We start from the raw sequence: 19466 nt of genomic DNA, 5'->3' as shown, positions 1-19466 counted from the left end.
TTCCGGCCACCTTGAAACAACTGCAATGTTTCAACACTAAGGAGATTAAGTGTCGTAAACTTCCAACACTAGCTGATCGACCTTGTATGCTGGTGTAAACAGTTTGTTGGCCTGGTTCTATCGCTGACCGTGGATACTGCGGTTATTTTCTGCTCGCCGTCCAGATGTACATTGAGTTAGTTACGGACAACTCTACCGATCTTTGAACTGTCTACTGGTCTTGGTGGTTCTGCACTGGTTTGTTCCTCATTTGCAGGAATTGGCAACAGGGCAATCCTTGCGACTGGTCTCACCACATTTTCCGCTACTGCAGACTTCAATGTAACGACCCGTACTATCCCATCTTTCCCAGGATGTGTCTGAGTGATCCTTCCGAGAGGCCACTTTAGTGGGGGCAGACTGTCGTCCTTGATGACTACAATTCGTCCTACTTCAATTTGAACTGCAGGTTTGCAACCCTTCGTTGCTCGAGAGTGTAACTGAGTGAGATACTCCGGATACCAGCGAGCCCATATACGTTGGAACAGCTTCTGTGTACGCTGCCAATGATCCAGGCGGTTATCTGGAATGTTGGCTACATTTATGTCAGGTATCGATTGTAGATTTGAGCCAATTAAAAAGTGTCCCGGAGTTAGGGCTTCGAGATCAACAGGAGTGGATGGAATCGGAGTCACAGGTCTTGAGTTGAGACACATTTCAATCTGTGCCAGCAACGTTAGCATATCTTCCTGGTTGATGCTGATGTGACCTATCTCTCGCAAGAGATGTTGCTTGGCGGACTTTACAGCGGCCTCCCGTAGCCCACCAAAGTGTGGAGCTCGTGGAGGTATAAATTTCCACTGGATCTCGTTGTTCACACACCAGTCGAAGATTTGATTTCGGTTGCTATCCGTTGATTTCAACATCTCATATACATGGTGAAGCTTATTGGCGGCTCCTTTAAATGCGGTACCATTGTCAGAGTGAATTTCACTAACCAGGCCTCGACGAGCAACGAATCGACGAAGAGCTGCAATGAACGCCGGTGTAGACAGATCCGATACCAACTCAATGTGGACGGCCTTCGTCGCGAAGCATATGAAGATGGTAATATACGATTTGGTTGGTGAACGATTGCGTATTGGAGATTTCAGGAATACTGGGCCGCAATAGTCAACGCCGCTTATTGAGAATGGACGTGCGGGTGTGACTCTCGATTTAGGCAAATCTGCTATGGATTGTTGTACAAGCATCGGTTTCTGTCGGAAGCATTTGATGCACCGATGATATGTACGACGAACTAAGTTTCTACATCCAAGGATCCAGAACCTTTGACGAATTGTTGAAAGCATTAGCTGTGGGCCAGCGTGTAGAAGAACCTTGTGGTAATGGTTAGCTATAAGCTCAGCTAGAGGGTGCTTAGCGGCAAGCACAACGGGATGCTTAACACTTTCACGAATTTCCGCATTCGATAGGCGTCCTCCTACGCGAATTATACCATCTGTACTTAAGAATGGCTTCAACCATTTTAAAGGAGACGACTTCAACGTTTCTGTTCCGTTGGACGGGCTACTTAGGTTGATTAGTTCTTCAGAGTATAGCTGAGATTGCGCTAAGCGAATTAGTGCCTGATCAGCAGCGAACAGCTCTGTTGTGGTGAGGACAATCGATGCATCTATTGTCGATCTTTGTGCTACAGATCGCAATGAGCGGATATATTTTATGCAGTATGCTACCACACGACGTAATTTCGTGTAAGATGAATAACGCGCAAACAGACGATCCGCAAAATTGGGCTCAATTGGAGCAATTGAGACTAAGGCTACCTTCCGGGCTTCTTCTAATGCAGTTACAGACTCGTTATCAACTACTGATGCGTTTGGCCAGTAACTCGAAGAAAGAGACAACCAGACTGGCCCATTCCACCATCTTGATCGAGATAAGAGGTCTGCAGGATGTAGTCCGCGAGACAATTCGTCAGCAGGGTTTTCAGTACCCGGCACGTGCATCCATGTACACCCATTTGTGGATGTTTGAATCGTAGAGACGCGGTTGGCTACAAATGTCTTCCAACGATTCGGTGATGACTTGATCCATTGAAGCACTGTGGTAGAATCCGACCAGAAACATGTCTTAGATGGAGTTTTAATGGCTTGAGTAACCTTTTGATACAATTTCGTTGCTAATACAGCTGCACATAGCTCGAGTCGCGCAATCGAATGTTTCGTGGCGATGGGAGCTACTTTGGATTTTGATGTTAGTAACTGGACCTTCACACCATCTGCGTTCTCGGAACTAACGAAACAGCAAGCACCGTATGCGGATTCTGACGCATCACAGAAGAAGTGAAGCTCGACTATGGAAACACCTGGAAGTGCGACATAACGAGGTATTCGGAGTTGGTCTAAAACGTTAAGTGTGGCGTGAAATCGTTTCCAATCATCTTGCAGTTTTTGCGGGAGCGGCTTGTCCCACTCAAAGGGTTTCTTATCTTCGGTTTTCAATTTCCAAAGTCTCTGCATGAACATCTTGGCAGTGGCGATAACCGGACCAACAAGGCCTAGAGGGTCGAAAATTTTGGCGATATATGAAATTACCTTCCGCTTCGTTAGAATCGGTGCTGGAAGTGGAAGCTGGACCTTGAATCGAAGTATATCTGGATTTGTGTCCCAAACGAGCCCCAGTGTGGACACCGACTGATCGGCTTGCAGGTCGTGCAGTGTTTGAATAGCTAGATCCTTTTGAACAATACCCACAAGAGCTTCTGGCACATTGGATGCCCATTTCTTGATTGGAAGACCGGCTGATTCGAGCATGGCGGATATTTGTTGGCGCTTTTGTATAGCGGATTGAAGATCATCCGAACCCGAGAGTAAATCATCGACATAAAAGTCTTCTGTGACGGCTTCAATTGCTGCTGGATAAAGATTTCCTTCTTCTTGTGCAAGCCTTTGCAACGTTCTTGTAGCGAGAAATGGGGCGGAGGCTGTTCCATAGGTGATCGTGCAAAGTTCGTACGTTTCGAGAGGCTCGATAGGGCTTGCGCGCCAAAGAATGCGTTGAAAGCATTGATCTTCAGGATATACTTCAATTTGGCGGTACATCTTTTCAATGTCCGCCACAATAGCTATAGCTCGAGTACGGAAACGTATCACAATCGAGAGCAAATCCTGCTGTACGACTGGACCAACGAGAAGTGTATCGTTCAACGAAAACCCGGACGTGGTCTTGCATGAGGCGTCGAAAACCACGCGAACCTTGGTGGTACTGCTTGTCTCCTTAAATACCGGATGATGAGGGAGGTAACAATGCGGCTTGTCGTCATCAATACGCTCAATCTTTCTCATGTGATTTAGATGGGCATATTCTTCCAAGAATTTGTGGTAAGCGTTTTTTATGCTGGCATTTTTCTCGAGGCGTCTTTCAAGGCTATAAAATCTTCTAGTAGCGATCGCGCGCGAATCGCCGAGGGTGACTTGCGGATCTTCGGACCGAGGAAGGCGTACGACGAACCTTCCAGTGTGATTTCGAGTGGTGGTGCTAGCATATACTTCTTCACATCTTCTTTCTTCAGCGGAGTACGTTGAGCCATGATCTATGGTTTCGAATTCCCAAAATCGTTGCAACGCAGTTTCGAGAGTACGATCGACGGTAGATATATAACATAACGGTGGAGCGTTAGCGGAAGTCGTGCATACCTTGCCTGACACTGTCCACCCGAAAAGTGTATCAACTAAGAGTGGAAAACCATCGCCGATGGATATGCGATTTCCAGTATGAATTTCGTGATAGCACTCCCCACCGATGATTATATCAATCATACCTGGTATATTAAAATGTGGATCAGCAAAACATACATCTGGCATTTTCCACGCACTAGTGTTTATTGGTATCGTAGGCAGATTGGCGGTTGGTTTTTTCATCACAAGGAATTGTAGTGTCGTAGAATATGCAGTAGTTTTTGATTTGATTGTGGCTGTTATTTGCCGCTTGATTTGCTTGACGGAATCTCCTATTCCAGCTACTGAGATATCTACGGAACTTGGACGGATAGCAAGAGTGTTTGCCAGTTTCTTAGTGATAAAATTGGACATGGAGGCAGAATCCAGTAGAGCTCTCACTGGAGTTTCTCTACCGTGGTTATCAACGACATGCAGTGCAACCGTTTCCAGTAGGACCGTGCTATGATTCGATTGGATGGATAAACTAACTTCTGGTGGATGCGCTGATCCAGATGCCTTTGCACACACTGACGAGGACGGAGCAGGTTGCGAATCGGGTATATCTGTCGTGATAATAGGAGTTGATGATATCTTTGTGTTTGCAGCTTCGCTGTGCAATAACGTATGGTGTCTGGCATGACAGGTTCTACAAGAAAACTTAGATTTACAATTTCGTGCTTGATGATTTGATCGAAAACAGTTCCAACATAAACTGCTTTGGCTAATTAGCTCTCGGCGCTGAGGAATTGATAGTTTGACAAACTTCGAACATTGATGTAGTAAATGCTTTTCAGTGCACGCAGGACATTGTGGAGCGTTCATCTTGGACTCTGTGGTTGCTGCATTAACTACTGACTTAACAGTGAAAACTTTCCTTTGGCTTGGTCCGCCCACCTTGACGCAACCCGCTTGTGAACGGTGATGAAGATCACTGGATACTGATTTGAGCATACGAATGTGTTGAATCAAGAATTCGATAAGTTCCTCGTATGTAACTTCATCCTTCTGGCGAGTTTCATGCTCCCATGCTCGAACAGTAGCGGAATCTAACTTGCTGGTCAATATGTAGATGAGCGGAGTATCCCAATTTGTGACAGGTTCTCCTAGCTTTTCCAAAGCTTTCACATGTCGTTGATAGTCGTCAACTAACGTGTTTAGTTCCTGTGCTGACTCGCGTTTCATCGGTGGGAGTTCGAATAAGCCTCGAAACAGCTCCTTTTTTAAATATCTTTTGTTATCGTATCGCTTCAACAGGGCACCCCACGTCGACGCGTAGTTATCCGACTGCACATCGACGGTTTCAAATGGCTTCTTCGCGTCACCCTCCAATGCTTGTAACAAATAATGCAACTTGTTGACTGTTGGAATGTCGTCGTTGCAATGGATCATAGACAGAAAGTTATCACGGAAAGAAATCCATCGCGATTCATCACCGTTAAACTTTGGTAGATCTATCTTTGGTAGCCGATGGTGAAAACTAACTGAGGTCGGATGATGAGTGAAGTTGGTCGTCATTGTCGAACTTAGAAGAGCTGTCTATCTTAGACAGTATCTATCTTAGACAGTAGAAATCCTTTCTGTCTGAGGTGTCTATCTTAGACAGTAGAAATCCTTTCAATATACAAAAGCGATTCTCAAAATCGGCGCGAATCTGAACGTGCTCCTTAAACTTATCTGGCTTGTCTAACATCTCTATCTCCGTTTGTGCTTCAAGAAATTCCTTGTTGACTCTATCCAGTGTCTCCAGTCTTACGTGGATTTGATTGGAATCTCGATCATGATCATATTCCGCTTTATAACTCTCCACCACATCTCGAACAGCGCACACTCGTTTCCGAATCAGCAGATTTTCAATTAACTTCTTTTCCGCCTTGCTAGTCATTTTCACTCACCACTCGAATCACTCGCGAGTATAACGGAGACAACACGTGAATTCGATATCGTTTTATCCTTCCCGACGCGATACGTGTGCTCTACGCGAAACGGACGACGAGGATAACACAAAATTCGTTCGCTTAAATCCTTCCCGTCGCGCTGTGTTATTCCTACACGAACGCGAAAGAAGACCGACGTATCTTCTCAACAATACGCGAATCCGCTGAAAACGTCACCTAGCAATCGTCAGAATAAACAGATTGCAAACCGATTTAAGTCACCCCCTCATATTGAGCAAATATTTTCGTGCGATGCGGTATGTGCACGTGCCAAGTGTAACTGTTAATTTGGCAATTATACTCAATGCTCTTGAATCGGTACTACGTTCAGCATATACATATATATTTTCATTTGACTTGCACACTGCCTATCGTGTGATCTAAGCCTTTCTTATAATGCAATTTTGGTTTTATACCGTCAATTGTTGCCTTTTCAAATATAAGCACAAATTCTGGCGTCGGATGATTATACAATAGCCCTTTGTGTAAAAAATTGAATAGCGTACCTTACTGTGGTCAACAACCTTTGACCACTTACCACGATGGCGGATTTCCTCACGCGCTTTGATTTCTGGCTTGGGTTTGTCCTGCGAATCCGGCTCGAAGGACCAATGAACGAGCCGTAGAAGCCGTATTTGCCGGTATCGAAGGTATTTCTTCCCGTTCCTCTAGAACGGCACCAAAAACCACTGGAGAGGTCTTTCACGTTAGGTTATCACTATGCTTTCCACCTTCTTCACCGAAGGCCAGGATAAGTTCTTAAATGCACTAACGAGTGTCCAATTGCACCAATCTCTTCGTAAATGCAACTATTTGCTTGCCTAACTTAAATCACCAATTCACTATTTATGCAATGGACTTCGGGATCATTTCGTGATTGAAACGCGTTGTTCGCACTTGATCTTGGATGAACCACATGTATTGAAAACGACTTAATTGTTTCACAAACGGTATGTGCGAACACTTCAAAGGTATATTTGCTACTGGTTCTATTGTGGTACAATACAATTTCGGTACTATCGCTTTAAATCAATTCTCTCCTTTTCTATCACTTTACCTATCAGTATTAATTCGGTTGGGTGAGTTTAGTGGTTCGATTTTCGTACTATATCATATACTGTTAAGCCTTAAATTTAAGATCAGTTATTTAGGTTAGCAGTATTTCAAGAAATATTTATAAAGAACTTATTAAGTAATGTTTAAATCTTAAGACTAGTAATGATTATTTACAATAAAAACTGTACTTGATTTCATTTAAGATCAGATTACTGATCAATAACTTTACATTAATTCAGATTTAAAAATTCGCGTGAAATTTGATTAAATGCAGTGGAGTTACACATGTTTTTTCAATGCCATTATAAAGCTGAAAAGGGCGATTATTAGACTCTTATAGGATTATTACTCTTATAGTTATTATTAAAGTTTCGTTGCTCCAAAATATAGCATCGAATGTCGATATACAACACGGCAGAAGGTTGTTGTAAAATAATGCTCAGTTACACTTTGAATGCAAATTTAATGCACATTGCTTTAAAGTATGTAGGATTAGTGTAATTATACATTAATAATGTAAAAATAAAGTTGTAAATGTGCAATGATATAATGCATATTGTTACTTGGGTGGTTTATTAAAAATAAAACTGATACGGATCATTTTAACAATAAACTTTGTTATATCATTACAAAAAAAGACCCCAGATAAAATGAATCAATTTATTTCTTAACATAAAGGTAAAGCAGAATTGAATCAACATCGATATTGTCAATAAACTCAACTTTACTTTCGTTGATACGCAACAAATAAGTGATTTATTTCAACAATAAAATCAGTTTTTATTCACATTAAACAGAGATCATTGTTGATGTTGAAGGTAGAAAATGGTTTGAAACAAACATATTCGAGTTTGAAACTTACATGAATCCGATTTGAATATCTGCTAACTAATTTGTTGTTTTAAACAAGCTCCATTTCTCTACGCGATGGATAGTTGTTTTAACACATTTTCTCTTTTACTGAAATTGATAGCATCTTTGTTTGCAATTTTAGAACGAATAGAAAAATAAATCGTCTGGTAGAATAAGGGCAATTACAGTTTTAACAGGTAGTATTCTTTAGTATCAAGTGTTATTTGTTTGTTCATTAAAAGCATCAGCAAATACATATCTGTCAAAGACGACGAAATTGTAGAGTGGACGATTAAAAAAAAATCGATAATTTTTCGAATAAAGTGTGAGGTTTTGAAGACAAAGACGTCGTTTAATACACACCAAAAAAATTGGTTAATTTAAGAAAAGCGTTGATAAATTTGAGAGCTTTCGTTGGTTTATTTGCAGAGAGAAAAAACTTTCAATTTAAGAGCTGGAAAACTTTTATATCGAAAGTGTTTCTTCATTGAGTATAAAATACTTATATTTTCAATTGAGAGCATGTGTTTAAATGAAAAGAAAAAGCTTAAGAAATATTAAGTTAAAAAGTAAATATTTCTAACAAAAATGGTAAATGTATATTTTTTCATTTAGAGTCACTTTGTTGTAAACATACGCTGTACCGATTCAGTATTGATTGATTGTTCAAAAGTTTTATTTATTCATTTATATCGTTTATTTTGGCCCGGCTTTAACCCAATTATGGTCGTTCGTCGGATATGTAATACCATTGTTTCGAAATCAGAAAAACTGTTTACAAAATAGTATTATGTAATTACTCTGTTGTTCCAAAATTGTATTGTAATGGTCAATTTAAAAAAAAAGTTTCTAGTTTGTGGCCTTTAGTATGTTGAATCGATACAAATGACAGTCTTTATCCAATTTGACCAGTGAAAATTACAATAATTCTGTATAAAATGTTCAAAACGACGTATGTAACAATGAGAGATTCTCTTTGTTTACTTTCTATTTCGATTATTGCGAAATATTCCTGCTTTTTTCGGTAATTTCTCCATAGCAGATTAAAAGATGATAGCTTTAGTTATTATTATCGGTAAATGATTGGAGAGAAGGATTGCTAAGCGTGCCGTAATAATCAAAAGAGAAAATAAACAAAGAGAATCTCTCATTGTTACATACGTCGTTTTGAACATTTTATGCAGAATTGTAATAAGAAACAAGGTTCGAAAAATTTAAAAAAAAAACTTGGCAGCGCTGTTATGAGGAAAAGTGTAAAACGAAAAGTCAAAATCATTTTCACAGGAACGTCAAATAATTATCAGAAAGAAGAAAACATTTTGTTCTGAACTTTATGTTCTCGTCTTGATTACTTTTTAAATCGAATTCGAATAATAGAATAGATTAGTTTCACATAATAGCTAGTACAGTGAAATTTAATCGTCTTCCAAATTTACAATTCCTCCTAAGTTTGGAGTTCCCAAGTTGCTAAGGGTTGTCTAAGTATGGACAGCAACAAAAACAACTTTTTTTCAGAAAAGGTACAAAATTTCTATATTCTAACTTTTGTATGATCTTTCATTGTTTTCTCCAGCTAAAAGAACAGGTAACCGAATCATTCGACCGCCTACGGAAAGCATTGGATTTGCGAGAAAAATTATTACTAAGGCAACTATCGGTAGTGGTGCAGCAGTCCCAACATGTTACATTCCAGTTTGACAATATAAAATTTGTCGACAGTGGGGAAGATGATCTCGTGTCCGAAATTCGAACGTATGGAAGATATAATATCGATAATTTCAATATTATATTGAAAGATCCTTACGAAAATGAGGACTATATACAACCGGTTGAGGACCACGATATAATGCACAAGAGCTGTCGGAGAGAACCTCCATGTGATGAAGGAACTGATACTACAGAATGTGAGGAAATCCTGGCAGAATTTTTCAGCAACAAAGGTCTTATAAAAGAGGGCGCAGAAATGGTGCGCGAATCGATCATAAACTTAGCACTTAATGAAAGTAAGGAGCTAATCAATAAAAGCTTCCCAGTAGAAATTGGGCAGTTACGAGACGATAATGCAGAGTGTTTGAAAATTGATTTAACTAGCTCTCGGAATCGAGAACGTACAGTAGTGAATTCAACATCATTCACAGATGAAGATAAAAAAGATGTAGACATTAGAAATAACAATCGACAGAACGAGATTTTTGGAATTGATTCTGCAAGAGTTACACGCCAACAACAAATGATTACAAAAGCTTCTCAAACAGAACTGGACAAAGCGGGTAGACATAGCAGTGGTGGTATATCAAGCAGTAGTGGTTCTGATCGCAGTCTTATTTTCAAAAGCAGCAAACAATATTTAGATAAAACGGTAAAGAATGTAAACAGTTTAACTATGAGCAATTGTAGCGGCACAATAAATTTGGAGAATGTTACTAATCTAACAATCAACGCATGTCCAGATATACCAACTACCAAATCACCGAAAGATGTTTCACGTTGCTCATCAGTGGAAGGAAGTCCAGAATGTGGTTTTTACAAACGACTTATTACCGAGAACAAAATTCTTCGTCAACACATTCTAAATACGAGTCTGGCAAACGTTAATATTCCACATTCCCATGTATTCTCGTCTGTTTCGAAGTCTCCAGAGACAGATCCCTCCGTGGAATTGGTTAATTCCAGTGATGGTGATACTCAGTCCGAATGTAGCAAACCCCAAAGACCTCCACTTACAACAGCAGAACTGCGAAACATCCTGAATTTGCCACACCAAAACGACACTCTTACTCAAGTTTTGGGTGATCTCTTTGCCTTGGCGTCGCCCACCACGGCTGTGGCTGCGGCAGCAGCTGCAGCAGCAGCAGTTAGCAATGAATCTTCAAAAGAGCACACGTTGCAAATTCAACAGTGGCTCAAACAAATCATATCCGAAACGGAAACAGAGCCACAGCAGAATGTCGAGCTGATGGAATTTAGCCAAATAAATAACTAAAAATAACCGTAAGTAGAATGGTACTATCCTGACCGTATGTTTCTGCGGCACCGAAGACGATGCGTATTAATTGTCTAAGTATAATGACAAATAAGCATCATAAAAATGTCCATAAATCAAAATTGTATAAAAAAGTTATGACCACAAAATTCAAAGGTAGTGCTTGGTTGTCTAACAATCATCGAACCTCGATTATTATAATATTGGCACATATTATTTCAAATATTTCAAGAGAAGTACACATATATTGTATCACAAGGGATTTTCCCTATACACAAAACATCGTGCATAATCAATGTAAAACTAAACCTTATCCTGTAAGCAAACGAGCATACTTCAAGAGGCATTCCTGCACCGTTCCGTTTTCTATGCAGGAAGACAAATCTTGTCTTAACACGAACAACTTTAGATGAAACTCGTAAAAATCTCGAATAAGTGGGATTTGAAATATTTTCTAATCATTCCATCACCAGTTTTTTTAACGATTCTTCTGTAAGTTCATACTGTAGTCGGTTATGAAAAGAGTATTTTAAATTAGATAAAAATAAACAAAAAACAACTTATGATTCAGATTTTTTTTCTACGATAACTCAGACTTAGAATCTCAATCAAAAAAGGTATTTTATAGAATGATCAATCCTGTTTTTCATACAATGATAGCAAAAAATATCTTTTTTAATATATCCTTTTCTACGGCCGACCTGTACATGTATACCTCAATCTATTTAAGTAGTTTAAGTTTTATTTGTTAAAAAAATAAACACTTAACAGTATGCCTATTTTTCAATGGTTGCATACGTGCTATTATTTAAATTGCTTCTGTTTCTGGAATATTTTTATTTTTTTGTCATAATTTAGTGATTACCAATTTTTTTTATCAATTTCTTATTTACTTTACATCAGGGGTGAAAATAAGCAAATTTTTTGATTGACAGTAAATAAAAATAGTTAGTATTATCTTTTCATATTACATATTTATTGTTAGATATAATAAATTTTGAAACGAATGATTTTTGATTTTGATAAATTTTGGTTTTACTTAAAATTTCTAAAGGTCTTCAATTTCATTTCCATTTTAAAAACATCGTCGCAATTTTAGTTTTGTTACCCAATTTTTTAATTCACGGTGTTCGGTTTTTTGATTCACAATCGGAAATCTTGATTCAAATGTTCATGCGCAAAATGGGCTTATTTCCACCTCTGCTTTACATAATACTTTTCATCGCGTTGTTGGAACATGACGGAACGAATAATATAATTCCCAGTCACGCGATTCTCAACCGTCATTCTTCGAGTCAAGATTCTCTACTGAGCATCTTTTCCATTACCCATACTACACTTTACTACCGAGTATTGAGGGCAGAATTTTTCTCCAAAACACACCGAGTACTCGAGAATCTAGAGCCGCATTATAAAACTCGAAACAAGTGTTTGTAAACGGTGTTTTTAAGAGCTTACTGATTTGAAATTTACAAAAAAAACGACATTTTTTCGTCTGGTAGATAATTGCTTGGCATTTATTAACATTTAAATATCGATCCGGACATATTGGCTCCTCGACTATTTTTCACAAGGGTCATTCTGGAGGTACAATTTTCGACCACTTTTTCAAGCGTTTAAGTGCGTATTTCAGCAATGACACGTTGAATATTGGTTTCCAAAGCATTGAACGTTGCTGGTTTATCCATCAATGACTTCACGTGTCCCCTAAAAAAATATTCGAGTGGCTTCAAATCACACGAACGCGGAGGCCAATAATATCAATAATATCAATATCGTCCGCAAAGCTAAAATGTGGTGAGACTTATTTCTCTGCACCCCTGATCTTTGTAAACAACCAATTAGAGCGTGGATCACGTGCTTCAATCCATTCAACGTCACAAATACATCACGTATCACCCTATCACCAAGTATCTTGACGCTTAGTTTTGATCCATCGAATGTCACGTGGACCAACCTCCACACTAAATTAGTATTACCGAGTTTTAGCGTTATTTTGCTGCAGTTTGCCGAGTTGGTATTCCAGTAAATACATCCAACAAAAACTGTTAGCTGACGTTTCATCAACTCACAACTCAAAATTTCACTGAAAAATCAGTAACTAATTATCTTCTTTGCTGAAGATTTCAACACAGAATTAAATGACAGCATTTTATTAAAATTTCAGTCAATACTATGTAAATAATGAACGATTTGGCATTCATTCATTCATTGCTTATTACTGCATTTACAGTAAACAATGTTTCACTGAGTTAGTTACAGCAATTCATTTTGCTGAAACAAAATACGAAAAATTGGTGTGTAGAAAGCATTGTCGGAAAGCTATGTTTCAGCAATTCACAGTCATTGTCTGTTGTAAAATCTACAAACGCAAGTTGAGCATCTGGTCCGTTGTTAATAGTCTTTCAGTATTTTGAAGGCATTTAATATTTTGTTCTAGTTCTTAATTAGCTATAGACTTTACTTTAACGGGCATTTGGTAAAAGTTTGCTAGAACGATTCGACACAAGATTTTTTTTCTCGCGAAATATCGAAATTGCTCGCACTAACGGCTCTCGTCAAAATTGGTTAACTACATTGAAAAACTCAAGCAATTGTCAAGTGTTTGTACAACATATACGTCGCCTAAATCTTCATAAATATTGTCTCTATGTTGGCAGTATCTATTTCGTAAAAATAATGACGTTCTTCATTTGTTTTTTTTTTTAATTTTATTTTTACATTGAGCTCGATAATAATGACTTTAAAAGTTTAAATTGTGATTTTTTGTTATCTTGTGTTTGAAGAATTAAGAATATTATTTAGAAATGTATATAATAACTTATAATCACAAAAATCTACATCATGTACATAAATCGAAACGAATATTACATAATAGTGCTTAATTTATATATTGGGAAAACAATAATAACATATTTATTAAATAAATTTTCATGATACCATTGCTTCTACAATCGTAAAGCTAGCGTGATAATCAATACAGTGATATTGAACGCATTTCAACCGTACGAACCAAGAACGCCACCTTGACAAGTTAAAACGTATCAAATTTCAGTCCTATTATGGTTTCATATTGCTATGCTAATAAAGATAATTATCGTACATAGAAAATAGTTAATGGTTTTCATATTGATGACACCGTTTTTTTTGTCCTTTAGATTTCCCCGTCACACGTTATCATATATTTTAACAATTTAAAAGATTTAAAATTTGGGAAAAAGCCAATGATCTGAGCACTGAAGATCCCTAGTGTTATATACAATTCGATTTAGTTCGACGAGATAAGAATCTGTGAATATCTGTGTGTGTTCATTTATTGTGGGGAAGGGGATATATGTGTCACAAACCATTCGACTCAGTTCGTCTATGTGTGTAACACATGGATCAATAAGTCCCGAGACTAAAGTAGAGATGGCGCTCGTAGTAAACCAGTAACCACGTCTTTCTAGAGTACTAACCTTTGCTTGAAACGGGTCAGAGTTTTAAGGTGATCCGACCAGAAACAGCTGAGTTATCGAGGTTGGAGTAAAGTCGTTTTGTATATTGTTTAGAAAATGGAAAAAACCGAGTTTCGTGTTTGATAAAACATTGTTTTTTAATGGGTAAAAACACCGTGCAAGCGAAACAATGGATTGAAAAATGTTATCCGGACTCTTGTCCATCAAAAGCAACGATTTGTCGGTGGTTCGCCGAGTTTAAACGTGGTCGTACCGACACAAATGACGCGGAACGCTGTGGAAGCCGTTACACCGGAAAATGTGAGTGAAGTGACAAAAATTATAATGAAAGATCGTAAAGTGAAGCTCCGTGAGATTGCTGAGATGACACAGATATCATTTGGAAGTGTATTTACTATCCTTCATGAAAAATTGAGCATGAAAAAGGTTTTTTCCAAGTGGGTGCCGCGATTGCTTTCGATGGAACAAAAACAGCCTGCCACATATCGATGAAAACAATGGCGAAATTCTACAGCCTGCCACAAGTCGATGAAAACAATGGCGAAATTCTACGAATTGGGCTTTGATCTGCTTCCACACCCCCATACTCGCCAGATTTAGCCCCCAGTGACTACTGGCTCTTTGCTGATCTTAAAAAAATGCTCCAGGAAAAAAGATTTGGCTCAAATGAGGAGGTCATCGCTGAAACTGAAGCTAATTTTGAAGCGAAAGATAAATTTTTTTATAAACATGGTATTGAAAAATTGGAAAAACGTTGGAACCATTGTATCACCCTAAAAGGTGATTATGTTGATGAATAAAAAAAATTTTGCAAAAAATGTTGTTTCCATTGTTAGTCTCAGAACTTATTGATCCATGTGTTAATCCCACTAGGTTTTCTCCGGATTCGCACAACGCAACGCGCAACGACGATGGTCGTGGCGCATCCCGTAAAAAGCATATTCACAATTAATTGAATAGTGGCCCTTATTACGGGTATCACTACACGGTGAAAACCAAGTGAAGTGATTGTGACCCTTATTATCGGTATCACTTCACGGTGAAAATCGAGTAAAGTGAATTTAGGTCCTTATTACGGAATCCGCTTCAGTGACAAAAGTAATTACTTGGATGAACATGAACATCACGCCACCAACATTTTGTTGAAAAAATAGTTTTTCCACCACAGTGATCATTGCACTATGCGTGATACTGGCAATAGGTAAAAAAAGTAAAGTGACATGTAAGTGAAGTGAATGTGAAAGTGGAAGTGAGAACGGTAATAAGGGCCAGTGTTCCAGAAAGTAAACACCGTCTTTACAGTTGCCAAACTAAGCAGCTAAAAGGCTGTAATTTATTCAATTCATTAATTATTATTCTATGGTAAGTATACTTATTTCATACATATTCAGTGTTTTCTTCTTCTTTCTTTTCAGGTATTGTCACGGAAGGATGATTGCTCACAATCTACAATAGTAACGGTAAGTTTTAGGTTAAGTTTCAGGTAAGTATTTTTCAGCTACTTTTCAGGTAAGTGTAATTCAATTATTCAGGTAATCTAATCAAATCTTCGCAATTGACAACGTACCTCAATTGAATTAGTTTTTCCACTCACTACGTGGATGAATCAATTTAGATTTAATAATTAAAATATTCACTGAATTCACTGCGCGCTATTAAACTGATTACGATGATTGATCTCTAACTTTCTCTTTCACTCCTGCCGTCTGTCAAACATGAGCATGAGTCACGTAATTTTTTATTCCCTGTGGTAACTTTCTTGCGAGGGATAGGGCAGATGGTTCACAAGTACTCTTGACGACGAATATCGTTAACAGCCAGTGTATAACAATGGCCCTTATTACAGTTTTCACTTCCACTGTCACATTCACTTCACTTACATGTCACTTCACTTGATTTTTCCTATTATCAGCATCACGCACAGTGAAATAATCGCTGTAGTGAAAAAAACATTATTCCAACAAAATTTTGGTGATGTGATGTTCGTAATAACAACAAGTTCATCTAAGTAATTACTTTTTTCTCTGAAGCGATTCCCGTGATAAGGACCTAAATTCACTTCACTTGATTCCCACCGTGAAGCGATACCTATAATAAGGCACAGACTAACAGACATGGCAGTATGATTAAATGCTTATAAAAATAATTTTTCGTGATGCACTAGTTCCACCTATATTGTACTGCGCGAACTATTTACTATCGGTAAACCCCTTGTGTTATTTAAAAGTTTTTTTTACTAGTTGGTTCCCCCTCGTTTGTCAACACAGATCAGCTGCTTGCAGGGATGCCTGATTTCATCATAATATTTGAAAATGAATCGTCAAAATAAATTATTGGATTACGTTGATAATATATTTAACTTTTTTAGCGATGTTGGAAGGTAACCATTTATTTTTCTCAACGTTGCTCATCTAGATTATTTTTTATTGTGTTGGTAATTTTCATCCGAAATTAAGTGGCGGTAGACCAGAAGTAAGTAAATATTGTAACAAAACGGATTCGATTTTGTATTGCCTTGAAGGATGAGAAGTAGGCACAATTCTGTATATAGTTTTGGCAATATGTATTAAATCTGTATCCTGCATGAAATTCGCATGGACGTATACAAATCAATACATTACAGGTTAAAGAATCTAATTTGAGTGTCCTGTCTGTTAGTCTGTAAATAAGGGTCGCAATCACTTCACTTGGTTTTCACCGTGTAGTGATACCGGTAATAAGGGCCAATACATTATACTATTTTTCAATGGTCAAATCAAAATTGTGGCAAGTTTTGTAACGGTAAATCGTATTGTTTTTCTACATTTTTTTTTATTCGGTATCTCAGTAGCATAGAATCACAATCATAGAGACATAATTTCATACATTTTCTATTAAAATGAGCAAAAGCCAATGTTCAAAAGCGAGCGTCTACTTCTATCAAGAAAATGGCTCGACTGGTTTTTCACAAACTTAGATAAAAATGAATAGTCCCACGCCGAATTCCTGAATTTCATCCGGATTCAACTTCTGGTTCTGGAATTACAGGATGAAGAGTATTAAAAATTGTATATCGTCACTTAAAGTGGTGAAGTAAAAAACGTACTTTTTTTTCTAGTAGAAAATCATGCAAACCAATTTCGGCTATCCTGGTTACCGGTTTCCAAGAGAGATGGCTGAACCGATTTTCACAAACTTAGGTTCAAATGAAAGGTTAGTTCCATTCAAAACTCCTGAATTTTGTTCGGGTGCGACTTCCTGCTTCGGATGATTATTGATGGTGTAATGATGCCTTTCTCATATCAATCATACTATCGTATATAATACTGTGGTATTCTTCAAAATAATTTTCTTCGATTATTAAAAGAAACTACTGATAAAAACTATCAATTGGAAAAGATTTGAGGTCGGTTTTGAAACTTTTTTAAGGTTTTTCCCCATTTCAAGTGATGGTATACGATTTTTATCCCACTTTACCCTATATTTCCGGATCCGGAAGTCGGATCCGCATGAAATTCAGGAATTACGTATGGGACCACAGGACCTTTCATTTGAACCTCGTGAAAATCGGTCGCGCCATCTATGAGAAAAGTTAGAACACATTTTTTTTGCACATATTACCCCATAACTCCCGAACCCGAAGTCGGATCCAAATAATATTCAGGAATTTTGTATGGGATCTCAAGACCTTTCATTTGAGTCTCAGTTTGTGAAAATTGGTTCAGCCATCCCTGAGAAAAGTTAGTGCACTTATTTTCACATTTTTTTGCACATTTTACCCCATAATTACGGAACCGGAAGTCGGATCCAAATAATATTCAGGAATTTTGTATGGGACCACAAGACCTTTCAATAAATCGGAACCATACCTTTACGTCTACAGGAATGGTATTTCGAGGATAAAATATTGTTTCGTTTCCTTTTCTCTTATGGTTTAGAAAACGATAAATCGACGTTTCGAATAATCTTATTTACTTTTTCCCGATCTTACAATATACCGAATGGGCTGTTAAGTAACGTTACCATACAAAAATGCCAATTTTCTCGAACAATTTTCAGCAAAAACGATAAAAGAAATGGTTTGTTTATAATCTATTTTAGTATAATTCCCGCTCAGTGAAACATTCCCCACAGTTTCAATACCACAGTATATATACAGGTTTGCATACACTCTGATTTACAATTACCACTCGAACCGTTTGTAGTATTGTTCTGTTATAGTTTTTCAGCAAAATACTGTTTAAAATTATTTGAGCGTGCTCATCCAACTGTTTTATCGACAGTGTCAAAAGGAATAGAAAAAAAAACATTATAAATGTTTTGCGTTGCTCTCGTTTCATTCGTTCAACGTTGATTTTAAGTCTATCGATGAATGTAAATCTAATGGATTTGATTCTATCCTAGAGAAGACCTGCCGCTCTATCCAATTGAGCTACAGCTGTATTCGAGTTAGTCATGCATTTTTCCTCATAATATATTCCACATTTGTGCCACTTTACAGAAATTACAAACCTCAGAAGTTTATTCTAACGGTTTGTAGCATGTAAAAAATTATCTTCGAGTATGATATACAGATGGGACAAAATAATATATTTTATATATTTGACGAACTAATAATTATTAAACCGAAGGTGTAGCTGTAATCCTAAAATCTAAATTGGTCAGATCAATATACAAATGAAGCAATGAGTATAATATTTACATTTACAAATGTCTATTTATGATAGGTCACCATGTATTACTGTTATATTTGGTATAAATCGAAATTGATGTTATGTTCCATAGAAGATAGAGCTACTCTAAATGTGGTTTATTTATTTATTTCGTCAAGCAAATGTAGACTACATATAAATTTTTTACAATGTTCACTTACATACTACGCATTATTTCTACGACAAAGCTGAGATTTGATTTGATTTTTTGACATAGTAAGGTCAAGATGTTCGCAGTATTGATTGTAATGGCGCATTATTCGATTGACTGGACTGTATTTTGCATAATTTGTTCTAGCTTGTTTTTCTAAAAATAATTTCCTGGAACGTAGTTGACGGCTAGGTATATAAAAATTTAATTGCGATAATAATGGAGCTGATTGAATGCGTTGAGAAATAATGTCGCTGATAAAATAAAGCATTGCAAAGTCGCGGCGTTCTTTAAGTGTTTGTATATTGATGAGCATGCAGCGTGCTTCATATGATGATAGAGGAAATGCTGTCCAGTTTAATTTACGAAGTGCATATAAAAGAAATTGTTTTTGAATAGATTCGATGCGTTCTTCGTGAATAATACTGTATGGATTCCATACTAGGCTGCAATATTCCAAAATAGGTCTGACATATGCAGTGTATAATAATTTAATTGTGTATGGGTCCTGAAAGTTATGACTGAAGCGTTTAATAAAGCCCAGCATGCTATTAGCTTTATTGATTATGGTATTGTACTGTTCCACAAAAGTGAGCTTGGAATCTAGAATTACGCCTAAATCTCTTACAATTTTACATTT

At 37.4% G+C, this 19466-nt stretch overlaps 2 protein-coding genes across 2 annotated transcripts; one reads left to right on the top strand and one right to left on the bottom strand.

Annotated features, from left to right (window-relative positions):
• Positions 1-176: 176 nt before the first annotated feature.
• Positions 177-5216, bottom strand: LOC131434103 (uncharacterized). Its single transcript, XM_058600748.1, has one exon. The coding sequence runs from the start codon at positions 5214-5216 to the stop codon at positions 177-179; it is 5040 nt and encodes a 1679-aa protein (XP_058456731.1).
• Positions 5217-8850: 3634 nt separating this feature from the next.
• LOC131436578 (uncharacterized) lies at positions 8851-13637 on the top strand. The gene is made up of 2 exons (XM_058605370.1): positions 8851-9063; positions 9117-13637. The coding sequence occupies exons 1-2, from the start codon at positions 9028-9030 to the stop codon at positions 10524-10526; spliced, it is 1446 nt and encodes a 481-aa protein (XP_058461353.1). The 5' UTR covers positions 8851-9027; the 3' UTR covers positions 10527-13637.
• The last annotated feature ends 5829 nt before the right edge of the window (positions 13638-19466 follow it).

This window comes from Malaya genurostris, chromosome 3 (genome assembly GCF_030247185.1).
Source record: "Malaya genurostris strain Urasoe2022 chromosome 3, Malgen_1.1, whole genome shotgun sequence".
In the NCBI taxonomy this organism is placed as follows: Eukaryota; Metazoa; Arthropoda; class Insecta; order Diptera; family Culicidae; genus Malaya; species Malaya genurostris.
The sequence above is the reverse complement of the archived record's forward strand: the minus strand, read 5'-3'. Positions and strand labels throughout refer to the sequence as shown.